Source organism: Dryobates pubescens, chromosome 20 (assembly GCF_014839835.1).
Source record: "Dryobates pubescens isolate bDryPub1 chromosome 20, bDryPub1.pri, whole genome shotgun sequence".
Taxonomy (NCBI): Eukaryota; Metazoa; Chordata; class Aves; order Piciformes; family Picidae; genus Dryobates; species Dryobates pubescens.
The window spans coordinates 834061-858436 of NC_071631.1; the positions used below are offsets into that span (position 1 = coordinate 834061).

The following is a 24376-nucleotide window of genomic DNA, read 5'->3' on the forward strand; positions in this document are numbered from 1 at the left end:
AGCCATTGCCCATGGTCTTTATTAATTTTTTTTTTCCAGAAAAGAAAACAATAAAAACCACCAACCACCAACCTTTGACATACTCGGTACAAACACAAAATAAAAAGTGAAAGGAAGGGGGGGGAGGTGTGGGGGAACCCACAGCAAGGGATCTTGCTGCAGGGAATCCAGCAGGAAATCTCTTTGGGAGTCAGGGTAAGCCCTGACCCCCACACAGACCACCCCCGTCCCCCCCTCCCTCCCACCCACTCGATACAAACTCAAGAGTTTGACACAAACAAGCTTTGGTTGCTAGCAGTAAACATGGATTACATTCTTCTGTGTCCTCCGAGACAATCTTGTGACTCAAAAGGGTTTTCCCAGCCGGGGAGGCTCCCTCCCCTATCTCGTGAGGGACGCAGTTTTATCTCATACATTCAAATGCTCCTGGGTTAGAGCAGGACCCTGAGTGTTCTGCCTCTCCCCTCTGCCCTCATGCATAGTGCCCAGCGCCTGCGAGCCGAGCCTGGGCAGGGTGGGGGATGATGCAGCGAGTTAATTATTGTCAAGACAGAGGGAGAACCACGGTGAGGAGGGGTGGTGGATCGATCCCACCCTCTCCAGCCTGGCTTCCCTCTGCAGATAAAGCAAATCCCTGTGCTCTTGGATGCCAGCACCACGCTGGCCCCAGGGGTAACCTGAGCGATTCTCTGAGCTGGTTGCTATTTGCTGTAGCCTAGGACAGGGATGGTGCCAGAGCTCATATCCCCACACAGAGCTGCAAGGCAGAGTCTACAGAGAAGATCCTCTCTCCCTGGCCCATGACCTATTAGATGCTTTGGCTATTTTTATCATTTTTATTACTATTATTCCTCTTCCATTTGTAAACAATAATCAAGGAGAACACTGAGAGAAAGTGGAAAGCTTTACAGAGGTTATTTACACACGAGACAGCTAGCAGAAAAATCACCAAACCATTACACGGGGAGGGGGTGGGAAAGGTCCTACATGATTCTTCCAAGACAGATACAAGAATTAGGGGGGTCGGGGGGGGGGGAGGGGGAGGGAAGGGGGCAGCAGTTTCCCTGGCACAACAGAGGTGCCAGGGGAAGGCCATCAGCCCCCCTGCGAGGCAGCAGCGGGACCCAGGCCCGGGTTGGGGACACAGCCCTGGAGCTCTCTATTGCATTTACCCCGTGCAGACAAAAGCCTGAAGCAGTTCTGTATAGATCCCATTGCTAGTCAAGAACTAAAGATGTCCTTCCACACCCCCACCCCCACCCTCCCGAGCAGAGCACCACCACCTCACCACTGAAACTACTGCAGCAGGGCAGGTGAGCAGCTGGGGAGCTGCCCTCCGTCTGCGCGCCCGGGGCAGAGCCATGCCCAGCGGGCAGCGTGGAGTTGGTGCTCCTCACCTGCTCCAGCCCTGCTCTACAGCTAAACCTACCACTACCTACACACCAGCAGAAGCCTTGCCCGCGGCCTGAGCCACCAGCACGGCAGGACACCCTCCCTGGGAAGGCTCCAGCCAGCCCCAAGCTGCAAAGTGGAGTCCTAGTGCCCCCAGACCAGGGACCAGGAGTTTTCCCTGGCCATTGTCAGCCAGAATCTGGGGAAAGCCAGGAAGGGAGGAGAAAGATGGAGCAGTTGTACCTCCCTGGGACTTGGATCCGACCTTGGCACCAGGTCCTTTACCCCAGGAGGTCTCAGGTAGCCTTTTGCTTGAGGGCAGGTTAGGGCAGGGGTTTGAAGAAAACCCTCAGGCTCCCAAGAGCCTCCCATACTGCTGTCACCTTTTGCCATGTCCCCTTGCCTGGGCTGGGGCCCCCTGAACAGGCTGGGCACCCCCATCCTCTGGCTTTCCAACCCCCAGCCAAACAGCAGCAGCCTGCTGGGAGCCTGTGCAACATCCCAGCCCCCGGGCAATGGGAGGACTTGGGCATGGGGCAGACTGGAGCATTCCCACTGGGATGGTGGGAAGGGGATTTGTGAGAGTGAACAGGAGAGAGAAATGGAGGACAGTCCTCAAAAGCCACTGGGCTGGGAGGAAATCTGGAGTTGGGGAGCCAACACAGGCTCTAGCAGCTGGTTCCCTGCCCCATGGCACTGCCTGGCTTCTCCATCCCTGCACATGGATCTGCAGAGCCAAATTCCTCCTCAGTCCACAGGGAAGGGCAAAGAGACTCTATTAAAATACAGTCAAAAAGAAAGCAAAATCCCAAATACATCCCAAAAACACCCCCCCCCCCCAACCCCAAACCCACAGAGGAAAGCTGGACAGGGTCAGTCCTGCATCAGTGAGGGAGAGCTACACTTCCAGTACAAACTTTGTCACATCTTTGTGCTGCTGGAAAACATAAAACCCCCTCCTGTCTGTCCAGCACTGGGCTCCAGAGGCATTTTTATCCCTGAGATTGCTCAAATACCTGAGAATAAGTTGCAGGAATTTTGTCCTTTCTCTCTCTCTTTTTTTTCCCTTTTTTTTTTCCTTTTCCTTTTTCTCTTTTTCCTTTTTCTTTTCCTATTTTCCCTCTCTTTCTTTCTTTCTCCTTAAAGATTAACATATACAAAAATACAAGAACAGAATATTTATATTAAAAAAAAAAAAAGAAGAAGAAGAAAAAAAAATTAACCACCCACAGCCTCCCTCCCCCCCCAAAAAAAACCCCCCAGAATCCCCCCCAGATAACCCCAAAGACAAGGAACACCCCCAAGGATACGTCACTCACGCACGTCCTAGTGCAGCTTTCACTTGGTCTTGGCTTCAGCATGGCCAGGGGATGGCTGCCCCAGGACAGGAACCTGTCCACTGGGGCCAATAAATAAAGGCAAGACTTGGAGGGGGGGCTGCTGGGGAAGGAGGGCAGCAGCCACCAACCAGCTGGGGGGAGCCCTTTCCTCTGCCCCTGGGAAGGCTCAGCCCAGCAGCCTTTGGTTTGGGAGCAGCCTGGGCTGGGCAGGAGGAGCAGGGGCAGGGTGCTGGCTCCAGAGCCAGGCAGCCTGGGTCGAGGCACAGCTGGAGCTGCCTGAGCCCTGGGTGGGTTTCATGTGCAGCTTCCCAGGGAAATGTTGCCAGCAACGTCCCTGGGAGCTGGCTCTGCCCCATGGCTGCTGCCCCAGGTGTAACAAAGAGCATTTGTGCTCCAGGAAACCCTCCTGCTGCCCAGCTCCACCTTTTGGAGGCAGGGAGAAGCCTCAGAGGGGAGGAGATGGCTGCAGAAAAACACCTTGGGCTGGCACCTGGGGGAAGGCTTAGGGGACCAAAAAAACAACCCAAAAGTGGGTTTCTTTTGACCTGATCTCCCCCAAACCCAACAAGCAGACAGTAAGTGTGAGCCCAGCCCCGAGAGATGCCCCAGATCCTCCCAGGCTGAGCCCAAATCTGAGCTCTGCTGCTTTCAGCAGTGGGTGACCATGGAAAAACTGCAGCTCCTCAAGCAAGGAGCTGTGAGGAGCAGAGGGTCCCCCCATGGGCATCTCCCCAGCCCTCTGCAGCCAGCCTTCTCCCCTTGGCCTCTCTCCTTGGGGCAGAGGGATGGAGCAGGCATGGGGAAGGGTCTCCTGCAGCCCATCCAAGCTGTGCCAGGGCCTGTTTGAAGCTCAGGAGAACAAGGAGCTGTGAGAGCTCCTCCCTGAGATGCTGTTTCTCTGCTCCTCCTCCCAGAGACACCACTGCCTGGCTTCACTTGGGCGAATGAAAATGAAATCCAATATGGTTGGGTTTAGTTTCCTCAGCTGGAAGAGATGTGCTGGGTGCTGGTTTTGGAACAAGCCCTCCCAGTTAAAACAGGGCTGGGAAGGGAGCAGGGGAGGGAAAAGATCTGTGCAGGGACACCAGGTCCCTGCTGTTAGCCTTGCCGTCATCCCTCCCCAGTCCTTCCCCTTGCCCTCCTTCCTCCCGCCCCTCCCCCCCTCCCCCCCGGCTGCCCCTCGCCTTGCCAAAGCCTTTTGAGCCCGGTGGAAGCCCCTCCCTGGCCCCCCGCAGCCTGCCTCATTCGCGGGGCTCGGGGAGCAGGGCGGAGCTGTGCATCTCCTCCTCCTCTCGGCCGCAGGCAGCTTTGCCCTGCGAGCTGGGCGACTGCTGTGCTTTCGCCGGGCAGTTGGCCACCATGTGGCTGATGCTCTGGCAGAAGTGGCACTTCTTGGGCTGTGGGGGCAGCTTGCACTCCTTGGCGTGGTGGTCCAGCCCGCCGCAGTTGTAGCATCTGCGGGAGGGGGGCGGGGGAGGGAGGAGAAAGATTCGAGGAGGAGAACTCAAATGAGGTGGGATGGGTGCCTGGGGGGATGGGTGCCTGGGGGGATCCACCTGGCACTGCAGCCAAAGCTGGGCTGAGGATGGCTCAGGCACTGCTGGGCGGTGACTCTGCTCTGCGTTTGGGTCCCACGGAGCCCCAGCCTGACCAGCCTGGCCCTGGCTCCGTGGTGCTGCTGGTACCCAGGAGATGGCAGCAAACCTCTGCAGCCAAACCGAGCACTTGGGGACCAAAGCCAGGGATGCAGGGGGGCACTTAAGGACAAAAATCAGGGCTCCATCCCGGTTCTGGCTCCTGTGTCTCCAGACCCTGCACCCTGTGTCCCTCTGTGGACCAGAAGCCCTCGGCAGAGCTTGAGCAGGCAGTGGGAGGAGTGAGAGGAGAAAGGCTGCAGGGGCTGCGGGGACAGCCCAAACGTGGCTCCTCTCCCAGCTGTGTCTTTGCAGCACTCATGCCCCAGGTGTCACCTCCACACCAGAGTGATGTGGGCAGAGGGAGCTGCCTTGGCTCCATTTTAAACCCTGCACCCACCTGGGGTGGCCACAACCCTTTGGCTCTTTCCTTTTCCTTCCCAACTGAATCAGAAACCTGCCTGTGGGAACAGCTGGGTGGGGAGGGAAGCATCCACTGGGCAGGCTGGGATGAAGCATCCCCAGGCAGCCAGCATGGAGAGGATGGGAGAGGAGAGGGAGGATGAAGAGCTGGCCTGAGTCTTGCCCCAGGGCTGCCAGTGGCACCGTGGGAGATGCTGCCAGGACATCTGGCCACGTCCAGCCATTGCCTTCCCACAGGGAAGAGTTTCTCTTCCAGAAAAGTAGCCCTGCCCAGCACAGCTCTCCCAGAGCAGGGAAGCAGCCCCCTGGGGTGTCCCTGATCTCTGCCCTTTCCCCACCAAGCTGCATCTGCCACTCATTAACCCCTGAAGGAAGACACTTCCCCAGAGGAGGGGTCGCTGCCCGACCCCAGCCCCATGCCATGGGCAGGCTGCTGGGCAGCTCCTGGTGCCTGCAGAGCTCAGCCCCTGACCCAGCCCCAGCCCAGCCCCCAGCCCAGCCCCCAGCCCCCCTTACCTGTCTCCCTTGGATCTGCGCTTCTGGAGGCTCTTGCCTTTGGGTCTCCTCTCGCTGCCGATGCAGAAGACCCCCCCGGGGCCGGTCACCCGGATGGACTCCAAGCCTTTGGAGGACTTCTTGAAGGTGAACTCCACAGCTTCCCCCTCCTTCAGGCTGCGGAAGCCTTCCATGTGAAGCTTGCTCTGGGAGGGGGGAACAGGGACAGGATGGAGGTCAGCGTGGAGCTGGGGCATCCACCAGGCACTAAACGAACACCTCCCGTGGCACAGGAGATGCCAACACCCCCTGTGTGGAGGTGTCCCTGCCCATGGCAGGGGGTGGGAACTGGATGATCTTTAAGGTCCATGCCATGATCATCACCACACAATCAAACTGGAAGTTCAGAAAGACCCAGGCTGGGGAGGAGAGATTGTGAAGCAGATAGAAAAACCCACTCCACTTGCACAAGCTCTGTCCATCTGAGCAGGACAAGCCCAGAGGGAGCTGAGCTGGGTGGTGCAGCTGGCACCTCTTGCCCCCCTGTGCCAGCATCTCCTCCTGCTCTGCCAGGGGATGAGCCCAGGCAGCGATTCCAGCAGGGCTTTCTCAGCTCCATGAGCAGAGCCCAAACGAGCATGAGCAGAGCGCTAAGGGGGAGGACTGGCTGGCAGAGGGAGGAGCAGCTCCAGCGGGCTGGGGATTCCCGGCGGAGCCGGCGCCGGCGCCTGCGCCGCTGCAGCGGGAGCCGCGTTCATGAATGGAGCATCTCCCCCATTCATGGCCTGGGCAGCTCCCGGCACGTGGAGCTCTGGCTCTCATTCCTCCCGCAGGGGCAGGCATGGAGGCTTCCCTCTTCCACCCCAGGTCTTGCCAAGACCCAGAAAAGCAGAGAGGGAGGAAATGGAGTCGTGAGGTTTCAGGAGTGGCTGTTTTGTTTGGGTTTGGGGGGGAGGGCTTGCAGGATGTGCCGTGCACAAGGGAAGTGGGAACACAGCAGAGCTTGAGGAACAACCCTTGAGGGCCCTTTTCCTGCTGCTTTCTCCCCTCTTCTGTGTCTGGGCACACAGCTCTGGGTGGGACAGGCCCCACAGGCTGGGCCAAGTCACCCACAGCCACTTAGTTCACTTCCACTTGCCTGCTGGGATGGGCTCCAAGCTGGGCCTGGGGGATCAGCAGAAGCATTTACTCTCTGACCGGCTCCTGCTCCCAAAGGGAAGAGCCAAACCATGAGGTCCCCAGTGACAACAAGGACATGACAGAGCCTCACAGCAACCTCTGCCCATCCTGGGCTGATCTGGGCCATGCCATAATCACTAAACCACTGGCAAGCAGCCAGCCAGACACTGCTTCCCAGCCCTAACTGGGCTTCCCCCAGTGCTGAACATCACCAAAAGGGTGCTGAGCATCACCAAGAGGGTGCTGAGCACTGCAGCTGCCAGCACAACACAGGATGCACCTGGCTCAGCCTTGACACCTTGAGGGTGGCCACCAGTCCGGGGCTGGCCACCAGCCCTGCCTTGTGCCCAGCGTGCTGCCCTCAAACCCCTCCACATGAGGCAGTCTGAGGGACAGGGGCTCCATGGGTGGTGAATTTGCCCCGGTTCAGCAGCAGCTGTGGTGGCTGGGGGATGAGGAAGAGCTGAGCAGCCCCCCACGGGGAGCAGCCCCCCACGGGGAGCAGCCCCCCACGGGGAGCAGCCCCCCACGGGGAGCAGCCCCCCACGGCACAGGAGGCAGAGATCCTTGCTGGGGTGCCCACAGCCCCAGCTGTGTTTACACTGCAGACAAGGAATCTCCAAGCTTTGGGACAGAGCCTGGCCGTGGCAGGGGGCACCTCAGTGTACAGGCTGCTGCCCAGCCCCCAGCTCGGCCCACGCCTTGGCACCATCACCCACGGTCAGCCAAGCTCTCCACCGCCAGTGCCAGGGGTCCAGCTCCCCCAGGAGCCACCCAGCTCCCCCATTTTGAGGGCGAGGAAGGCCGGGGCAGAAGCTGCTGCAACATGACAGGGGGGAAGCGATTTATTTTCCAGGAGCCAGCGAGGATGACAACCACCCCCCCGCTCCCCCCTCCACCAAAAGGCCAAAGGAAACGCCCTCTCCCCAGGGAAGGAGTGGGGAAGGGGCGGGGGGGGCAGCTGCCAGGGCACCCCAGCTCTTCCCCCCGCCCGCAGCCTTTTGATGTGAGCTGCAGAGTGGCCGGTGGTCCCTGCGCATCCCCCCTGCCCCCTTCCCAAAACACACACATTGCTGGCATTCCTCTGTTATCAGATAGGTAATCAAACTGCAGCCCATTGAATTAGCTGCATACCTCCTGCATCTGAAAGGAAGGGGCCCAGAGCCCCTGTCCCACACCACACACAAAGCCGGAGCCTTCCCAGGCCTCCACACCCCCCTCCCTCCCCAAAAAAATAAAGAGAGGAAGGGGGGGGATCGGAGCGAGCCGGGGATGCTGGGGATGGGGCGGGGTGGGGGGAGAGCGCAGGGGAGGGCCGGGGCCGGGAGCCACCGGCCAGCGAGAACAAAGGGCTGGCGGCGGCCAAGCTCCCGCTGCCCAAATTCCAGGAGTTCCAGGCCACGGCGGGGGGGTGGGGAAGGGTGGCAGGCATGGCCGCGGCCCCTCTGACCCCCTGCAGCCCCTCCGCACATCAGCCCTGCGCCCAGCCAGCCTGCCGCGGCCGAGCCGGCGTTTGCCCGGAGGGTGCTGGGGGGCTGGGTCCCACGGTGGAGCTGAAGGGTCAGGTTTGGGTGCGGGGGTGTGCAGGGTGACCCTGGGCTCAGGATCACAAAGCGCTTGCCGGCCTCCTAATCAAACTGCTTTAAAGCACAGCCCAGCACAAGGACCTCACTGTCGTCGTTAGGGGGACAAGGAACCGAAGCAGAGCCGATGCCACTTCACCCAGCTCTCTGCAGCCTCCCTGGGCACCCCCACGGCGGGCACCCCTCTGCTTTTCCACCCATCCCACACCCTGGCAGCTCCGCCGTGATTTACCACAGACAAAGACGCAGCACAGAAGCAGCTGAGCACTGCCCACACCCCCTGGCACTGGGTGCCCCTTACCCTCACCCCTCCTCCACCTGTACATGGGTGCCTTCCTCCCTCCCTCTGCTTCCCCTCCCAAGGGGCGACACCACGGAACCCCCCAAATCCAGCTGCTGCTCCCCGAACCACCAGGATCTGCTTCACCCCCACCCCACCAGGCTCTGGAGGGGCTCGGCCAGCCCCGGGGTCACCATTGTCCCCGTGGCCTCCCCAGCGTGACACAAGGGGACGTTTATTCCCGGCCAGCCCTGGCCACTCAATCAAACCAGCTTTGTGTCCGGAGGGGCCTGGGGCGGAGCCGCCGCTGCACCTCGCCGGAGCGATGCGGTTTGAACCGAAACCCTTCGGGGAAGGAGCCAGGTCGGGATGCTGCGCCAAGATACAGCTGTGGGAACACGAACGGCAGCGGCAAGCTGTGGCCAGGCCGTGCCCGGAGCATTTTGGGCAGCCCAAGCCCATGGGAACTCTGAGCCCTGTTCCCTCACCTGCACACTGTCCAAGGGCAAGCAGCCCCGAAGGAGATTTTGGCAGGGCTGGGGGCTCTGCCGACACGGAGCAGTGACGCCAGGGCCAGCCCAGCTCCCCACGAGGCCAGCAGGGAAATGTCCCTTTGCCTTCACAGCCAGTGCCTGGATCCTGCTCTGAGCAAAGCCCTTCCCTCTCCCCAGCCCAGGCAATAAATCTTGTCCCAGTGGTGGCAGCTCAGGCACTGGGAATCGGGCTGCGGTTTCCAGGCTCACGTGGGTATGGCTGGGAGCAGGAATCACCTCCTGGGCCCTTCCTGCAGCTCCACACAAGCAGCTGGTGGCTGCTGCTCGGAAAGAGGGTCCTGCCCCAGCTCCAGGGGCCTGGTGCAGAGGCAGAGAGGGTGATGCACCCCAGAGAGCAGAGGGGTTTTAGCAGAACACCTGCAGGGCTTTCCAGCATCTCCCTCCTCTCACCTGGAACAATATCCTCGAGGATTTATTCCCAATTCAAGTGAAACTCAGAATAAAATCACTCTCTGGCCAAAGTAACTACAGGTGTGCTTCATTTCCCACCATGAGCCAGCAACATTAATTGCTAGATATTAATTATGGGAAAAACCAGAACAAAGGGCACCCCCAGGAGTTTCATCCATCAGCTACCTGCCCCCAGTCCACCCTTCCAGCTCCTTCAGCTGGATTTTCCCCCACCCTGAGGGTGCCAAAGCCTCCTTTGCTTCTCAGGGAGCAGCTAACTGGGACCAGTGGTTGTGTATTTGTTTCATAATCCCACTTTAGAGCAGGGACAGGATGGGAGCAGCAGCAGCACACCTTCCCTTGGTGATCCCAGCTCTATCCCACCTATCCTTAGGGAAAAAGAGGGAAAATACGAAGGGGGGGGGGGAGGGGGAAGGGGCAGGGAGAGGAGTTTGTCAAGACAGCGACTCCATCCCGGCCCTCCCCGAGCTGCAAGAGGAGCGATTCCCATTCATTTGGGCCACTTTATCTGGGAGCCCATTGAAGGGTGTTTTCCCTCCCTGCCCCTCAGCCTGGGGCTGTGAGGGGGAGCTGGGGGGAAGGGATGAGCCTGCAGCCATCAGTTAATCTTTAGACAGAGACAGGAGGCTTTTTTTGTGCGAGAGTCTTGAGGGAGTTCCAGGGGTGGAATAAAGCCTCTCTCTCTCTCTCTCTCTCTCTTTCACTCTTCACCACCAGGAAGAGGAGCACAAGCAGTGTGAGACGATTCGATTCCAGCAGCTCTTTAAAAACAACCCCCCAAAAATGCCACTACTTCCTCCCCACCCCCAGGAGCAGAGAGGTTTCTACCCCAGGGCATCCCTTCCCCAAGGACGTGCAAGCAACCCCGGTGCTCCCAGGTGCTGCAGCCACCCAACACCAGCACCTCAGGGTGCCCAGCCAGGGCTGTGGGGTGAGCCCGGCTCCTGGAGAGCAAACCCAGGAGTGGTGCACATGAGACAGCAGAAAAATGGGGACAGCAAATGTGTGCTGTGCCTCTGTGAGCATCACAAGTCCCACACAGTGGCTAACACCGGAGGCTGCTCTGAGCTGCCATCCCAGCTCTGCACAAACCAAATCCCACTCCCAGCCAGACCCTGCCCTGCTCCCCACGCCAGGGGAAAGGCAGCAGGGAGCTCCTGGGCTGGCTGGATCCTGCTCCCCAGCAGATCAATTCTCCCTCCTGTCCCTGCCTCTGCTCTCCTGCACAGCCAGGCCTGGAGCTGCCTCCAAGCTCGTGGTGGTTTGTTTCAGAGCCCAGGCCATGGCTCACATCTTGGCTGGCTCCAGCCCCAGGCAGGAGAGCGCCCAGGTCAGCTCAGCCAAAGTGCCTCCACACTGCCCAGTCCTCAGCCAAGCCAGAACAGATCCCCTCCACCAACCCCTGACCCCCACGGGTCTCCTGGGGATAACAGCACCCAGAGCACCAAGGTAGGATCAAAGCATCCCCCCCGTGGTGGCCCCACGCTGCCACGGGTGGGGAGTGCCACATCCTGGCCCCTGCAGGTCTAACCATGGGCACAGCCTTCTGTTCCCTCAAGGGCAGTCAGAACTGTGTCCCCAAGATGCCAGGGACCAAACTCCCTGTGGCCATGGCAGCAGCCAGTGCCCAGCAGCTCTCCTTGCTAAAATCACCAGGAACCAAACCCCAAAGCCCTTCTACCATCATCTTTATCAAAGATCTCGACCTGTTGGCTCAGAGAAACACTTGGGGAGGCAGAGCCACGCTGGGCAGTGGTCCCCCAGGGCTGAGCAGCCCTTTCCTCTACTCCCAGACAGGACTGGAGGGTCCAAGTTTGGAGATGGGCTGCGACCCCCACACTGCTGGGCTGCACTCACTCCTGCTCTGGCCAACAGCACCGAGCCCTGGGGCCCTGGCATGCTCAGGTTTTCTCCCCTGCCCTTCCCAGGTCACCTTTCCCTGCAGCCCCACACTCCCATAAGTGGTGCCCAGAGCCCAGGAGCCACATCTCCATGGGACCACCGCAGCTTTGAGTTCAGCACTAGCCTGGTTTCTGCCACCTCGAGACCCCACTCCCTTCATGGATGCTGCTCAAACCCTTCTCCTCCTCGGGACAACCTGCTCTGGTCCTCGGTGCTTCATCCCCCCGTCTCCTCACAGGCCCCAAATGAATCCATCTCCAGTGGCCGGGGGAGGCATTTGAACCCAAATGCCTCATTTTTAGCTCACAATGCGAGGGAAAGGCAGCCCCGAGGAGCCCTGTTAGTCTCCTGTCCTGCCGAGATTTTAATCTCTTTGTGATCAGATAAAGGGAGAGGGAGATGGAGACGCGCTCCCCGCAGAGAGGAGCCATTCAGACCTGGTTCCTGTAATAAAGTGATTTAATAGATCTAAAGAGGCCAATTCCCTTCTTTCTCCCACAATTACTTCCTGTGGGTCATCATTCACATATGTAAATGAGGAGGGGAAGAAGCGGGTTGTGGGGGGCTCTAGGGTGTTAAACCCCCAGTGGTTGGTTGGGGGCGTGGGGCTGAGTCCTGCCTGTCGTCCCCCCTCCCCAAAGCAGCGCTGGCATTTGCCCTCCCAGGCCTGACCCCCTCCCCGGGGAGCAGAGCTGGTGCCAGCTCTTGAGAAGGGCCTGGACGCTGGGGTGGGGAAAGCATCACCAGAAAGACCTGGATCTCCACACAGCACCCCAAAGGAGCAAGGCAGGGCTTGGAGCACACTTCGGTCCCTCTCTGACAGGGGGGGGATGAGGCAGTACCGGGATGCTCTGTGGTGGAAGAAGCACCAGGATCAGCCCAAGCAGAGCAGGAGGCAAAGCACAGCCTTGAGGGGGAAAACTCAGTATCAGCCCAAAGCCAAGGAGCTCCCAGCACTGGGAGCACCCTGCCTGTGAGAACCACTCGTGCTGCCCTGCTGCTACCCAAAATCGTCAACTTCTCCCCAGCATTCACCATATTTCCTCCAAAAGCAGCAAACCCTGCACATGGGAGCCCAGAAAATGGGGGGCAGTGGGAAGCTGCACTGCTCCCTGTGTGGGTGGTGGGATGCTCCCGGCAGAGGCACCCCAGCTAATTCTCTCTTCCTGCAGGAATGTGAGCAAGAGCAATCAGGAAACCAGACTGTCTGGGGGCAATAAACCCCCAGGAGAAGGGAAGGAGGGCGGGAGGCTTCCCCCCAGGGGCACTGGGTCCCGCTGTGCTACATTGAGATGCAAAGTCCCATTTGCTCTCCCAGAGCCCCAGGATCCCGGTTTTCCCAGCTGATTTGGAGCCCTCGACTCCAACCCCAGCTGGTGGGTTTGGCTCAGGAGGGTAACTCCCGCCGAGGCACTTTTAACAGGCTGCAGCTGAGGCAGAAAGGATTTGCTTCTCCCTGGGTCATCATTCACCTCCCAGATCGCTGCAGCCTTGCCTGGAGCAGCTACTGCCTCGTGGGCAGAGGGTGGCAGACTCGCTGGAGCCCCCAGCCCCAGGAACACAGCCCAGGGGCTCAGTCCTGCACCCCCACTCAAACAGGACCCAAACTTGGGGGGATTTGGGTCCATGGGAAAACAGCAGCTGCTGAAGCCAGGCTGGCCACAGGCTCCCCAGAGCCGGCACCATCCCGCTGCCGCGGGCCAAATCCGGCGCAGTTGCTCCCAGCTGCACCCAGACTCGCTCGGGTTTGCTTCAGGGATGCCTGTGACTGTCCTCCCTTCACTCCTGTTCGCTGTACTCCCCAGCCCTGATGGCAGCCACTTCCTTGGGGCGAGGGACTACACACCACTCTCTCACACAGCCCCCACCCACACGAGCCGCTGCCAGCCCCACATCATCTCCCTCCGAGCACCATCTCCAAACTTGTACCCCCTGGCCCCTAAATGGGGTCCACCAGCTGTGGGAGGGGCTCAAAGTTACAATCCTCAATTCACATCTTCCCTCGGCGCAGGATCACCGACACGCGTGGGGGTTCCCCCTTCAGCAAGGTGTGTGCGGATCAAACCCGCACCACGAGGCTGTCACTACCCCACAGGATCCTTAGGGGCACGTACACGACCCCCGCACGCCTTTGTGCCAGCCGCGGCCGAAACGAGGGCCCGGGTAGAGACTGCCCCCGCCAAGGGGATGAGCCACAGCTGGGGACAGCCTGATCCTGCCTCCCTGCGTGGCTCAGCACTTCCAGGACCCTGTTCCAAGGGGGAAACGCAGTTCATCCCCAGGTCGCTCCATGAGGTGAGCGGCAGCCCCGCTCGCACCTGCTCCCCTGCAGCCAACCCCAAGGGGCTCCCCGGGGACCCATGATGAGAAAATTAAATCGCTCGGGGATCAGTTTACAGAGTCGGTCCCCCGAGGGGAGCCCCCGGCCTCTGCCTCCCCCTTCGCCACCAGCCACAACGAGCCCGGGGAGATCCCGCCACCGTCGGGATGTAGGGAGGGACCATGGACCTGGAGTGGAGGCGGCGTGGTGAGGGTCCCCCATCCCGCCTCGCATCCCCTCAAAGGGGAGTGTGCCAGGGGCTGATCCTCTTCCCTCAGCCCCAGCGCAGGCTCCGGCCCCGTTACCTGGTGCACGAAGACATCGACAGGGGAGTCCAGGGTCGCGCCGCCCTTGGCGGTCATGGAGAGGAAGCCGAAGCCCATGCGGACATTGAACCACTTACAGATGCCGGAGCCGTGCAGCGGCTGGGGCTCGTTCTCCGCCTTGGGGGAGTCTCCGGCCGGCTCCTCGCCCGGCTTCGCACCTGGGGAGAGACCCACAGAGCCGCTGAGCCGAGGGGCTGGGGGGAACCGCGGGGTCCCCGTCACCCCAGCCGGGCAGCAGGAGCCCCAAATCCTGCTCAAGGTTTCTCAAGGAAAAGGCAAAAGAAAAGGTTCCAAAACCAAATCCCCCAAAAACTCAGCCCCTCCCGGGCAGCGCGGTCGGCTCTGCTTCCACGTGTGCTTGGGAATCACCCTGCGAGTGGGGGGAAATGAGGGCAGGTCCTGCCGGTGGTGCGTGGGGTGGGGGGGAACGAAATTCGTTCTCCCCTATCAAAAACATTAAAAAAAACAACCCAACCCAAACAATAAAACAACACCAACGGAAAAGTCCCAAACCCGAAACACTCCAAATTCCCCAAGCACTCCAATCACCAAAAAAACCCACCCCAAAACCAACCCCCCCCCAAAATTAAAACCAAACAACACCCCCCCCCAACACCCCCAAACAAAACAAACAGAAGGCGGGGGGGGGGGAGGGAAAAGCTGCCCCAAAATACCAACCCGAAATCCCCCTGCCCCCAGCGAGCCACGCTGGAGAAAGTCTCTCCCCGGCTCTCAGCATCCCCCCGCTGCACGGGGACCCCCCCGTTCCCAAACAGCCCCAGCAGCCGCCACCGGCCCCAAACTTCTGGGTTCATCCTGAAGCTGGGGAAGGAGGCGGGGGGGGGATGTGGGAAAATAAAATAAACTTCCCCTTGAGGCCCCCCCAAGAGCTGCGGCGGAGCAGGCAGCACACGCCGGGCCCGGCCTCACTGCCGGGACGCGGTGAGGGCTGGGTGGGCTGGGGTCTGCGGTAAGGATGAGGGAAGGGGGTGGGGAGGGTTCCTGAGCCCCCCAGCTGGGCTCTGCTGCCGTTATTAATAATCGCGGAGCCGAGGCGGGCTGCGACAATAATATAACTTAACCTGCAAACTGCTGGTTGGAAACAGACCCCATCCCGACACTCGCTTGCAAATTCCGAGTTGTGGCTGTTACCGCCTCCTTCTCCCTCCTCCTCCTCGGCCAGCTTTGAGGGTATCGGCCCAGCCAAAAAAAAAAAAAAAAGAAAAAAAAAAAAGGAAAAAAAAAAAAGAGGAAAAAGAAAAGGAGAAAAAAAAAAAAAAGGAGGAAAAAAAATTCGCAAAACAAAACAAAACAAAAAAACCTTCCAGAGAGAGGGGAAAAACAAAAAAAAAAAGAGAGAGAGGGGGGCAAAAAAAAAATCCCCCAGCTTAGACCCTGGCGGGAGGGAGCCGAGAAAGGTTTGACTCCATCTTCACTCCAACAATAGGGGTGGGAGGGGGCGGGAAGGGTTTTTTCAAAGGCTCCCAAATTCTCGCAGACAATAGCACAGCCCCCGCCCCCCCCCCGGGACCCACCGGGCCCCGCTCCGCCATCCCGCCCCCACGTGATCCTAATTAACACACACACATCCCCCCCCCCCCGGTAATAGCCGCACATTCCGGGAGGGATTTGGGGTGGGGGGGTGGGGGTTGACCCCCACCATACTTAGGGGCGAGGCCACCTGTCAAGGGAAGATGTGGTCCTCTCCGGGGGGGGGGGCGGGGAGGAGGGAGGACCCCCGAGGGCTGCGGGGGAGTTTCCACGGCGTTTCTCCGCGCCTCTCACCCACCCCAGCACGAGTGGAGCCGCACGAGAACCGTGGTCCGGGACACGGCGTGGGGACAGGGACCGTGACCGGGCCGGGCTGAAGCACCGAGGGGGGTGGGGGAGATGGGGTACGGGGATCGGCTTTCCGGGACATCGGGGGGGCTTCCTGCGCCCCCATCCCCTGTCCCGTGAGCGGGGCGTGCACCCCTGGGACCTCGGAACCCCCGGGACCGTGCACCTCCGGGCCCTGCAGCCGCGGGACCGTTCTTCCCTGGGTCGTGCCGGCGGTGCCGGGGGCGGGGGCCCAGCGCCCCCCGGGCCGGGCGGGGACAAAGGGGCGAGTGACCATCCCGGCTCCATTTCCGGCGGGCGGACAATACCCTGCTGCCGCCCCGGCCCGTGGGGGCACAGCGCCGCCCGCCGCCCCTCCCGCGCTCTGGGGGCGACCCCCGCTCCTCAAATTGGGGTGAAGCGGCAGTGCCCCCCATCACCTTCCACAGGGAGAGCTCGGGTGGGGGAAATCTGACTGCGGCCGCCCACGCGGGACGTGCCTCGCATGGTGCCCTTGTGTAGAGCTGGGGTTGAGGGGGTGCACTGTGGGGTGGCTGGGCACGGGGAGGGGGGGCTGGGGGGGGTTGTCCGGTGTCTCCTGGTGAGGACTCCCCGGTTCAGACCGTGGCTGCCGGGGAAGCCCCGCGTGGGGAAACCCCGTGCGAGTCCCGGGGCCGCTGCCGCTGTCCAGGGTGCTGAACAGCACGGCCGCTGTCCAGGGTCCTGAGCGGCTGCTGACGCTTCCTCCCCTTCCTCATCATCCTGCCCTTCCTCATCGTTCTGCCCTTCTCCCTCCTCCTTCTTCTCTTCATCCTCCTTCTTTTGCCCTTCCTCCTACTGCCATGCCTTTCCTCCTGCCCTTTCCTTCCTACTCTTCACCTTCTTGCCCTTCTTCCTCTTCACCTTCTTGCCCTTCTTCCTCCTGCTCTTCCTCCTCCTGCCCTTCCTCTTCCTCCTGCCCCGCACGCCCCCCGCTCATTGCCCATTCCATGTTGTCCCTTCCCCCAGAGCCGAGCAGCCCCAACCGGACTCCCACCCCCGAATTCTGGGCTTAGGGCAGAAGAGGAGGAAGAGCAGGATGATGAAGGCATCCCAAAGGCAAGGCGAGCAGCTGAACTGCCACCGAGTCTGTCCCCCCAACAGGGAAGTCTCTGTCGCCTCCCACGGGGAACAGGTGGAGCAGGAGATGCCCGTGACCCTCTCACGACGCCCACACGGTGCCGCTTCTTCACGTTGCTTTTAACGGGGGGAGAAAGGGCGCGGGGGAAGCAAACTCCACTGGCCTCTTAGTCTTGACTCCAGTCCCCAAAGCCATCCAGCAGCTCCTCGACAACAGGAGAACAAATCCCGGCTGTGTGCTTCCCGGGCACAGCCCAGGATTCCCACTCCCACCCGTGACGAGGCTCCGGTGTGGGGAATCCGCTGCGGGACCGTCCCGGTGGCTGCGGGACCCGGGTGCCTCTGGCGCCCTCTCCTGGCCAGCCGCAGCCAGCTCCGCCGGCCGCGTTTAATCTTCGCTCGCTGGATACTTGGGGCGCAGGAGAGAAGGAAGCGGCGGAAGGAAAAAAACCCAGGACCTGGGGGAGCCCCTTCCGTGCAGCTCCGTTCCTGTCTCCTCATCCCTTCTTCCAGCCCCTCTCCCTCCCCACCTGACCGTGGGACTTCGGGAGGGCAGAGCTGGCTGCCTGGGTGTCTCACTCCTGTCCTGCAGGAACAGTACACATTTCTGGGGGTTGAACGACCCCAGCCCATGCGTGGGGGATCCAAGGCACCCGAACGAGCCCCCAGCTCTGGGGCCAAGTTTTGCAGAGCAGAAATGGCTTTGCTTTCCCACAATGCCATCATCCACACAGCCTGGGTATGGCATCCCCGGGCAGACCTTGTCATGGAATGGGAAGTGGGCAGAGGTTTGAGGTAGAGGAGGATGAAGTGAGGAGGAATGAGCCCTTTGCTTCCTCCAAAACGAATCCTTCAGAAACCAATCCCTCACCGTGCCCTGCTTGCCCAGCCCAGCCCCTCCCCGATGGCCAGCAGGGACTGGCAGCCCCTGGAGACACCTTCCTGTAGCTATTTAAACTCGGCAGCAAGTTCCTCAGCACCCCCCAGTTTCTGCCCCGTCCTCAGTGGCTTTCCACCCAGGTGACACAGCCACATCCCTGAGCACAGCACTTCCAAGCAGTGTCCCTTCACCTCCCAGCCTGCTCTCCCCGGGCAGCGGCGGTGTCCCCACGTCGTAGTCCTCTGGGTGGTGTATTTGTTTTGGGGGCCTGTTGAATGGCAAAGGCAAAGGGGAAGGGGATTCCTTCCTGTTCTTTCAGAGCCTGTCGCTGTGCCCTGCTCAGCTTCAAGGCAGCAGCCAGCAGAGTGACTGCTTTCACCAATAATGGCTTCATTAGATTGAAAGAAGTGGACAGTGACCTCTCCCAAATGGACTTTCTGACCCCTGCTGACCTCTGGCCCCAGCTCTGACAGCCTGTAAATCTTCCCCCTCATGGCAGAGCCGAGGCAGGGCTGGGCTGTGCTGGAGCCCAGGGCTGCCTGGCACTGCAGACCCCTGCATGGGCAGCACAGTGCTGCCTGGCTCCAGCCAGGTCCTGAGCCCGGCAGGATGAGGCCAAAGCACATGGGTCGGTGCTTTGCTAGAGGTGGGGACTGGGGTCCTTATGGTGCTGCAGACCCCATCAGGGGCTGGTCCTGGGGAGCAGAAGGGCCCTGGTGTTATTGGGGCTGTGGCTCCAGTGCTGTCTCCCAGCACAGTCACCGCAACCTCCTGCCAGCTGGGAGGGCACAGACCAGCTCAAAACCAGTCTCTGAGCTCCTGCCAGGGCAAAGGAAGCCTTTTCCCTGCCCATCCCACAGGACCAACCCTCCCAGCTGCACACTGACAGGCACAAACCTCATCCAGCATGCCCTGAGCCAACCTCCCCTCTCCCTCCCATGGACACAGACCTTTCCCTGCAGTCCCCACTGCCTCCTGCCCTACCCTGCTGGTAGAGAAACTGAGGCACGAGGGGGATCCATGGCCTGTGGGTGCCTGTGCAATGGGAACCCATCCTGGGCTCTCCACACCAGCTCCGTGCCCTGTGCACCCCTAGAGGCCGATGCCTGCTCTCCATGGCACAGCTCCAGTGGCCAGAGCGTCCCAGAGCCACCCACCCACTCCCTCCTCCCTGTCCTTGCACGCTCGCTGCTGACCTTTGGCTATGAAGCAATCAATAACGGAGGCCACGGTGCCGTCCTCCCCCTCGCTGGCCCCCGGCACCCCCTGCTCGCCCCGTGCCTCTAATGAGCCCAGTCGGGACTGAGGGACGCTCCAGCACCGGGAGCGCGGGGCTGGGGGTGCAGCCATGCACGGGAGACACAGGTGTGCTCCCCAGCACGCCCCAGCAGGCTCCTTCTTCCCCCCCCGAAAAGCTCCCCTGGGGGCTGCTCTGCAGCTCTGGGGTGCCCATGGAGGGGATGGGGCATGGCCATCCTGCCCCTCAGAAACCGAGCTCCCCAGGGCATTGGCACTGGGGGAGGGAAGGGTGAGGAGCACACATCGTGAGGGTGACTGCCAGGGTGGTGCCCGGTGCCAGGGTGGTGCCCGGTGCCAGGGTGGTGCCCGGTGCCAGGCTTCCCTGCAGCTTCCCTGCCTTTTGGGTAAGGCAGGAGGGGGTACAGCTGGTCCTGGCCTGGAGCCACGGATCGTGCCCAAACTTGGCAGCTCCTCCTCACATCCACAGCTCCCTTCGATTAAAAGCCCTTGGGCAGCAGCTGATCGATCCTGTGCAGAGCAGCGATTGATCAGGACCTCAGCCCCATACATATTCCTGCTCTCTGGTAAAGGGAAATCAATAGCTGAAAGAAATCCTCCTCTGGGGCAGCAGCTCCAGCAGCTCAGGGCTCAGGAGTCTCCTCTCAGCCCCCACACTCCACTTCAAGCCTCACTCCCCTTGACAGCAGACCCAGGCAGGGGGAGAGAAAATGGCTCAGGGCAGGGGGAGCAGGGCTGGAGGAGAGGGGCCGGGGGCAGGAGAGAGGAGGCAGAGCCTCTCCTCGGGCAGCTGAGTCTCACCTCCCAGATCGCCAGCAGCTTCCTCCTCCCCCCGGTGGTCTCCTCTCCTTTTCTGAGGTGCTTAGAGACCCTTTCCAGCCAAAGCCCCAGGCAGGATGACCCTGGCACAGCCACCACCTCTCACCCTCACCACCCCCCACCACCAGCAGTTGTGGCAAACACCACCCCGCCCTCAGGCCCCTCCCCGGTGCTGAGATCTGGAAACTCATTGCAGGTGTGGCCAGAGCAGCGACCTCCAGGTGCACCAATTGCCTAGAGGGAAAGGGACAGCAGGGAAAACCCCCAGACCCCTGGGACACCCCCAGGTTGTGTGAGGCTCCTTCCAGTCTCATGTCATCCTCCCCCTCACCCCCCAGGTGCTGCAGCTCAGCCTGGCCCTGTCCCCACAGCCTGCCCCGTGCCTCCTCCTTCCCTTTGCACACAGTGACTCGAAGCCTGGGCTCACCCCAGTGTCCCTCCAGTGCCTGGGGAGCTGCTCTGCCTCGGGGAGGACCATCCCCAGCGCTGACTAAATCCTCCTCAGCCAGCACCGGGTGTGGGGGGACACAGCAGGGAGCTCCTGCCTCCCGCAGAGCTGGGGCTAGCTGGGCTGGTTTGGCACTTACCTGCACAGCCCTGCACACCCCTGCACAGCCCTGCACACCCCTGCACACCCCCTGCACACCCCCTGCACAGCCCTGCACAGCCCTGCACACCCCCTGCACAGCCCTGCACAGCCCTGCACAGCCCTGCACACCCCCTGCACACCCCCTGCACAGCCCTGCACAGCCCTGCACACCCCCTGCACAGCCCTGCACAGCCCTGCACAGCCCTGCACACCCCTGCACACCCCTGCACAGCCCTGCACAGCCCTGCACAGCCCCTGCACACCCCTGCACACCCCTGCACAGCCCTGCACAGCCCCTGCACAGCCCTGCACAGCCCCTGCACACCCCTGCACAGCCCTGCACAGCCCCTGCACACCCCTGCACACCCCTGCATAGCCCTGCACACCCCTGCACACCCCTGCACAGCCCTGCACAGCCCTGCACAGCCCCTGCACACCCCCTGCACAGCCCTGCACAGCCCTGCACACCCCCTGCACACCCCCTGCACACCCCCTGCACACCCCTGCACACCCCCTGCACAGCCCTGCACACCCCCTGCACACCCCTGCACAGCCCTGCACAGCCCTGCACACCCCCTGCACAGCCCTGCACAGCCCTGCACACCCCTGCACACCCCCTGCACAGCCCTGCACAGCCCTGCACACCCCCTGCACAGCCCTGCACAGCCCTGCACACCCCTGCACACCCCCTGCACAGCCCTGCACACCCCTGCACACCCCCTGCACAGCCCTGCACACCCCTGCACACCCCCTGCACACCCCCTGCACAGCCCTGCACAGCCCTGCACAGCCCTGCACACCCCTGCACATGTGCACACGCACACTGACACACTGCAGCCAGCCCCAGCGCTTCCAGGACCCCACATCCCTGTCCCATCATGCTGGAGGGATGCAGGGGCCAGATCCTGCTCCTGTGCTGGTGCCATGGGGATGGGCAGCTGAGTCCCACATGGGTGTTCAGCCACCCTTGGACTCAGAGCTGCGTGACCCCGGGCACCCTAACCCGAGCTGAACTGTGGCTGCTTGTGCCGGGCTGGTGGAGGCTGGTGGCTCTCGGGCTGGGCCAGCGCCGGGAGTGGTGGCCCTGGGGCAAGGCTGGCAGAGCAGCAGGGCACCCGCGGGTGCTGGGGAGGAGCGGGAGGGCAGGGCGAGGCTACAGGGCGGTGCTGGCTCTGTCGTTGCTGCTGGGAAAGGGCCCTGTGCCCCGGGGTCAGGCGTCCTGCGGTGGCCCAGGGCTACCGTGACCCTTGCTCTGTCCCCAGGCCAGCACAAAGTCCCTGCAGAGCTTTACAGGACCCGAGAGACCTCCCAGCACTGGGAGCCCCCCAGGAAGGTGCTGCAGAGCCGGGGGCCTCCAAGTGGGACCCCCACGTAGTTTATGAATCCGGGTGCGACCGCAGCCCTGGGGACACCGCAGTTCCTCACCAGTGTGTTGGGACCCCCCCAGCTCCACGGCCCTGCCCAGCCCGGCCGATGTGGTGGCCCAGCCGGCTGGTCCTGGTGACAACGCTGGTGACCGAGCCCCTCCGAGGCTGCCCGAGGTTACCATCACCCTCACCGAGCTGGGTGATGGGGAGAGGGTGACCGGGCAGGGACCTGCGGGGGGTCCGAAGCCACCCAGGCCGTCCGGGCTCCCTCCCGGCGCTGCTGAGTCGGAGGAAATGGAGGCGCTGGGTGCTGGGGAACCAGCCCGACCGGCTCCCCGGCTGTCAGCACCTGAGGAATGCCAAACCTCCCTGCGCCAGGGCTGGGTGCTCAGGGCTGGGTGCTCGGCGAGGGCTGGGTGCTCGGAGGGTGACTCTGCCGGTCCGCCCAGCTGGGCTGCGCAGGGAGCAGCACCCCCAGAACCCGCTCGGCTCGGCACGGCACGGCACGGCACGGCACGGCACGGCACCCGCTCGCCGCCTGCCCGGCACGGTGGGACCCTCGGCCAGCAGGTACGTGGGGGTGCAGAGCTGGGGGGGCCAAGGCACAGGGTGCTGCCTGAGCCAGCCCGGCGTGCACAGGTGCCGGAAGGGAGGGAGGTTTTGCGGTGCTGGGATCCAGAGGACGTTGCTGCTCCTGTCCCGGCTGCCACCCGTGGGGGCTGCCCGGCGCTTGGCCCATGCCCTGGTTTGGGAGGTGCTGGGATGTGGCCCTGTCCCTCCAGGATCAGCACTGGCCAGGGAAGGTGGGAGGGGGCTGGGAGGTGGGGACTCAGCCCAGCTCTGTCTCTCTCGCCTTCACTCCCCTAATTTGGGGGGCTGCTGGAGCCGTAACCACCCTCCTGCCGCCAAAGTTCATCCCCAGAGTCGCTGCAGCGATCTGGAGCTCCTCCAGCTCCGGTGGCCTCATGACCTGGGCTGGGGGAACAGGGGCAGGAGCTCCCCATCACCCCTGTGCCCCCTTCCTGCCCTGCAGGGCACATGGCTGCTGTGACACGGGGGAAAGCCAGGGGCAGCAAGGGGGAGATGGCAGTTCCCTGCCCTCACCATGAACCCCAGCTGGCACGGCAGCAGCCACCCAAACCTAATCCGGGCCGTTCCTGGAGGTGGCAGCTCGGCTCCCAGCCCGCGGCGCTGGGGCTCAGCCCGCTGTGGCCAGAGGCTCAGCTTAATCCCTGGTCACCAGCTCAAAGACAGCCGCAGCCGCTGCCCTCGGCCCCTTTGTCCCTTCTGAATATTAAGTGACACGTTGTGCCGTTCCCTCGGGTGCTGGCAGATCCGGGCTGGATGCTGGGAGACCCTTTGGGATGCTGGGAAGCTGATCCGGGCAGGTTGGCCTGGCTTGGCCAGGGGCAAAACTAAAGAGCTGCGCCCCCAGTGTGGCAACGCCAGCGGGATCCAGCGCAGCACGTCCTGGCGGGCAGGGGTGGCTGGCAGGAGCAGCCAGGAGCTCTTGTCCTTGTCTCCTCCTGTCCTCATCTCCTTGAATCAGCAGGAAATATTTTTAGCAATAAAATGAGGTGCCAGGGCAGAGCAGGGCTCCTGGGTGACCTCCTTTCCCAAGGCCAGCAGGGCACTGGGCAGCCCAGGGTGGCACTGGGTGCTGGACCCAGCTGCAGGGATGGGAAAGGCAGACCTGGAGATCTTTGGAAATTCAGCTCTGGGCAAGAGGCAGCTGTGATGCTGAGTCAGCAGCTTCTGCCCCCTCCTCCCCAGCACCTCAGTGCTGCACGGAGCTGGCATCTCTGTCCTGGTGCCACCCCGGGGCCAGGGGCATGGCGTGGCTGGGCACCACCAGCAAGCGCTTGAGAAACCAGAGCTGAAGCAAGCCTGGGGCGCAGCCAGGTGCCAGGCAGCTCCAGCTCCATCTCCAGTGGGATGGCAACATCACAGGGCAGGGAGGGTCACGTCCCTGTGCAAACCACACTGCCCTGGCACTGCCAGCCTGACCCTGCTCTTGCTCATTTTCCCTGACACCCATCGTGCCCCAGCACATCTCCGTGAACCCATCCCTTTTCCCGTCACCCTGAGGATCCAGCTGTGGCTTTGCCCATGCAGATGTGTGGCCCCACCCAGGCTGGTCCCAGCCTCGAGCAGCGCTGGCTGCCCCAGACGAGGTCTCATCACCTCCTGGAAAATGACACAAACCCTTCCTATCTCTACCGGAAAGACCTGCTGGGCTGGGGAGAGCAAGGCGCCCAGAGCTTCCCTGCCTGCCCCCGGCCTCCCCCACCCCACTTAGGGGCTGGTAGAGCTCAACCTGTGCCCACTTCAGGGCCCTCTCCCACGGCGTCCCCTGGAGAAACCAGCCCCGAGGGTTGTGCAGGGAGATGTCCTCATCCCTGCCCGGGATACCCCAAGCTCAGCCTGTCCTCAGGCTGAGCCCCAAGACCTGTCCCCGATGCTGTCCCCGTAGCCTGGAGGTGACACCAAACATCTCCTAATTGGGACATGCTGAGATGCTGGGACGCATCCGGCTCCCTCCCCAGCACCTGCTGTGTCAGCTGCTTCCTGAACCCCAACCCAGCAATAAAACCCTTTTGGGTCAGGGACGCTGCCACGGCACAGCGACACCTCCCCCAGCATTCCCCCGAGCTGAGGCAGCCCGGACGTCGCTGTCCCCTGTCCTGA

The 24376-nt window shown here is 62.0% G+C and overlaps 1 protein-coding gene across 1 annotated transcript; it reads right to left on the reverse strand.

Annotated features, from left to right (window-relative positions):
* Nucleotides 1-3973: 3973 nt before the first annotated feature.
* On the reverse strand, nt 3974-14952 carry LIN28A (lin-28 homolog A). The gene is made up of 4 exons (XM_054170952.1): nt 14922-14952; nt 13819-13997; nt 5306-5490; nt 3974-4187 (listed from the first exon to the last, which is right to left on the reverse strand). The coding sequence occupies exons 1-4, from the start codon at nt 14950-14952 to the stop codon at nt 3974-3976; spliced, it is 609 nt and encodes a 202-aa protein (XP_054026927.1).
* Nucleotides 14953-24376: the final 9424 nt, after the last annotated feature.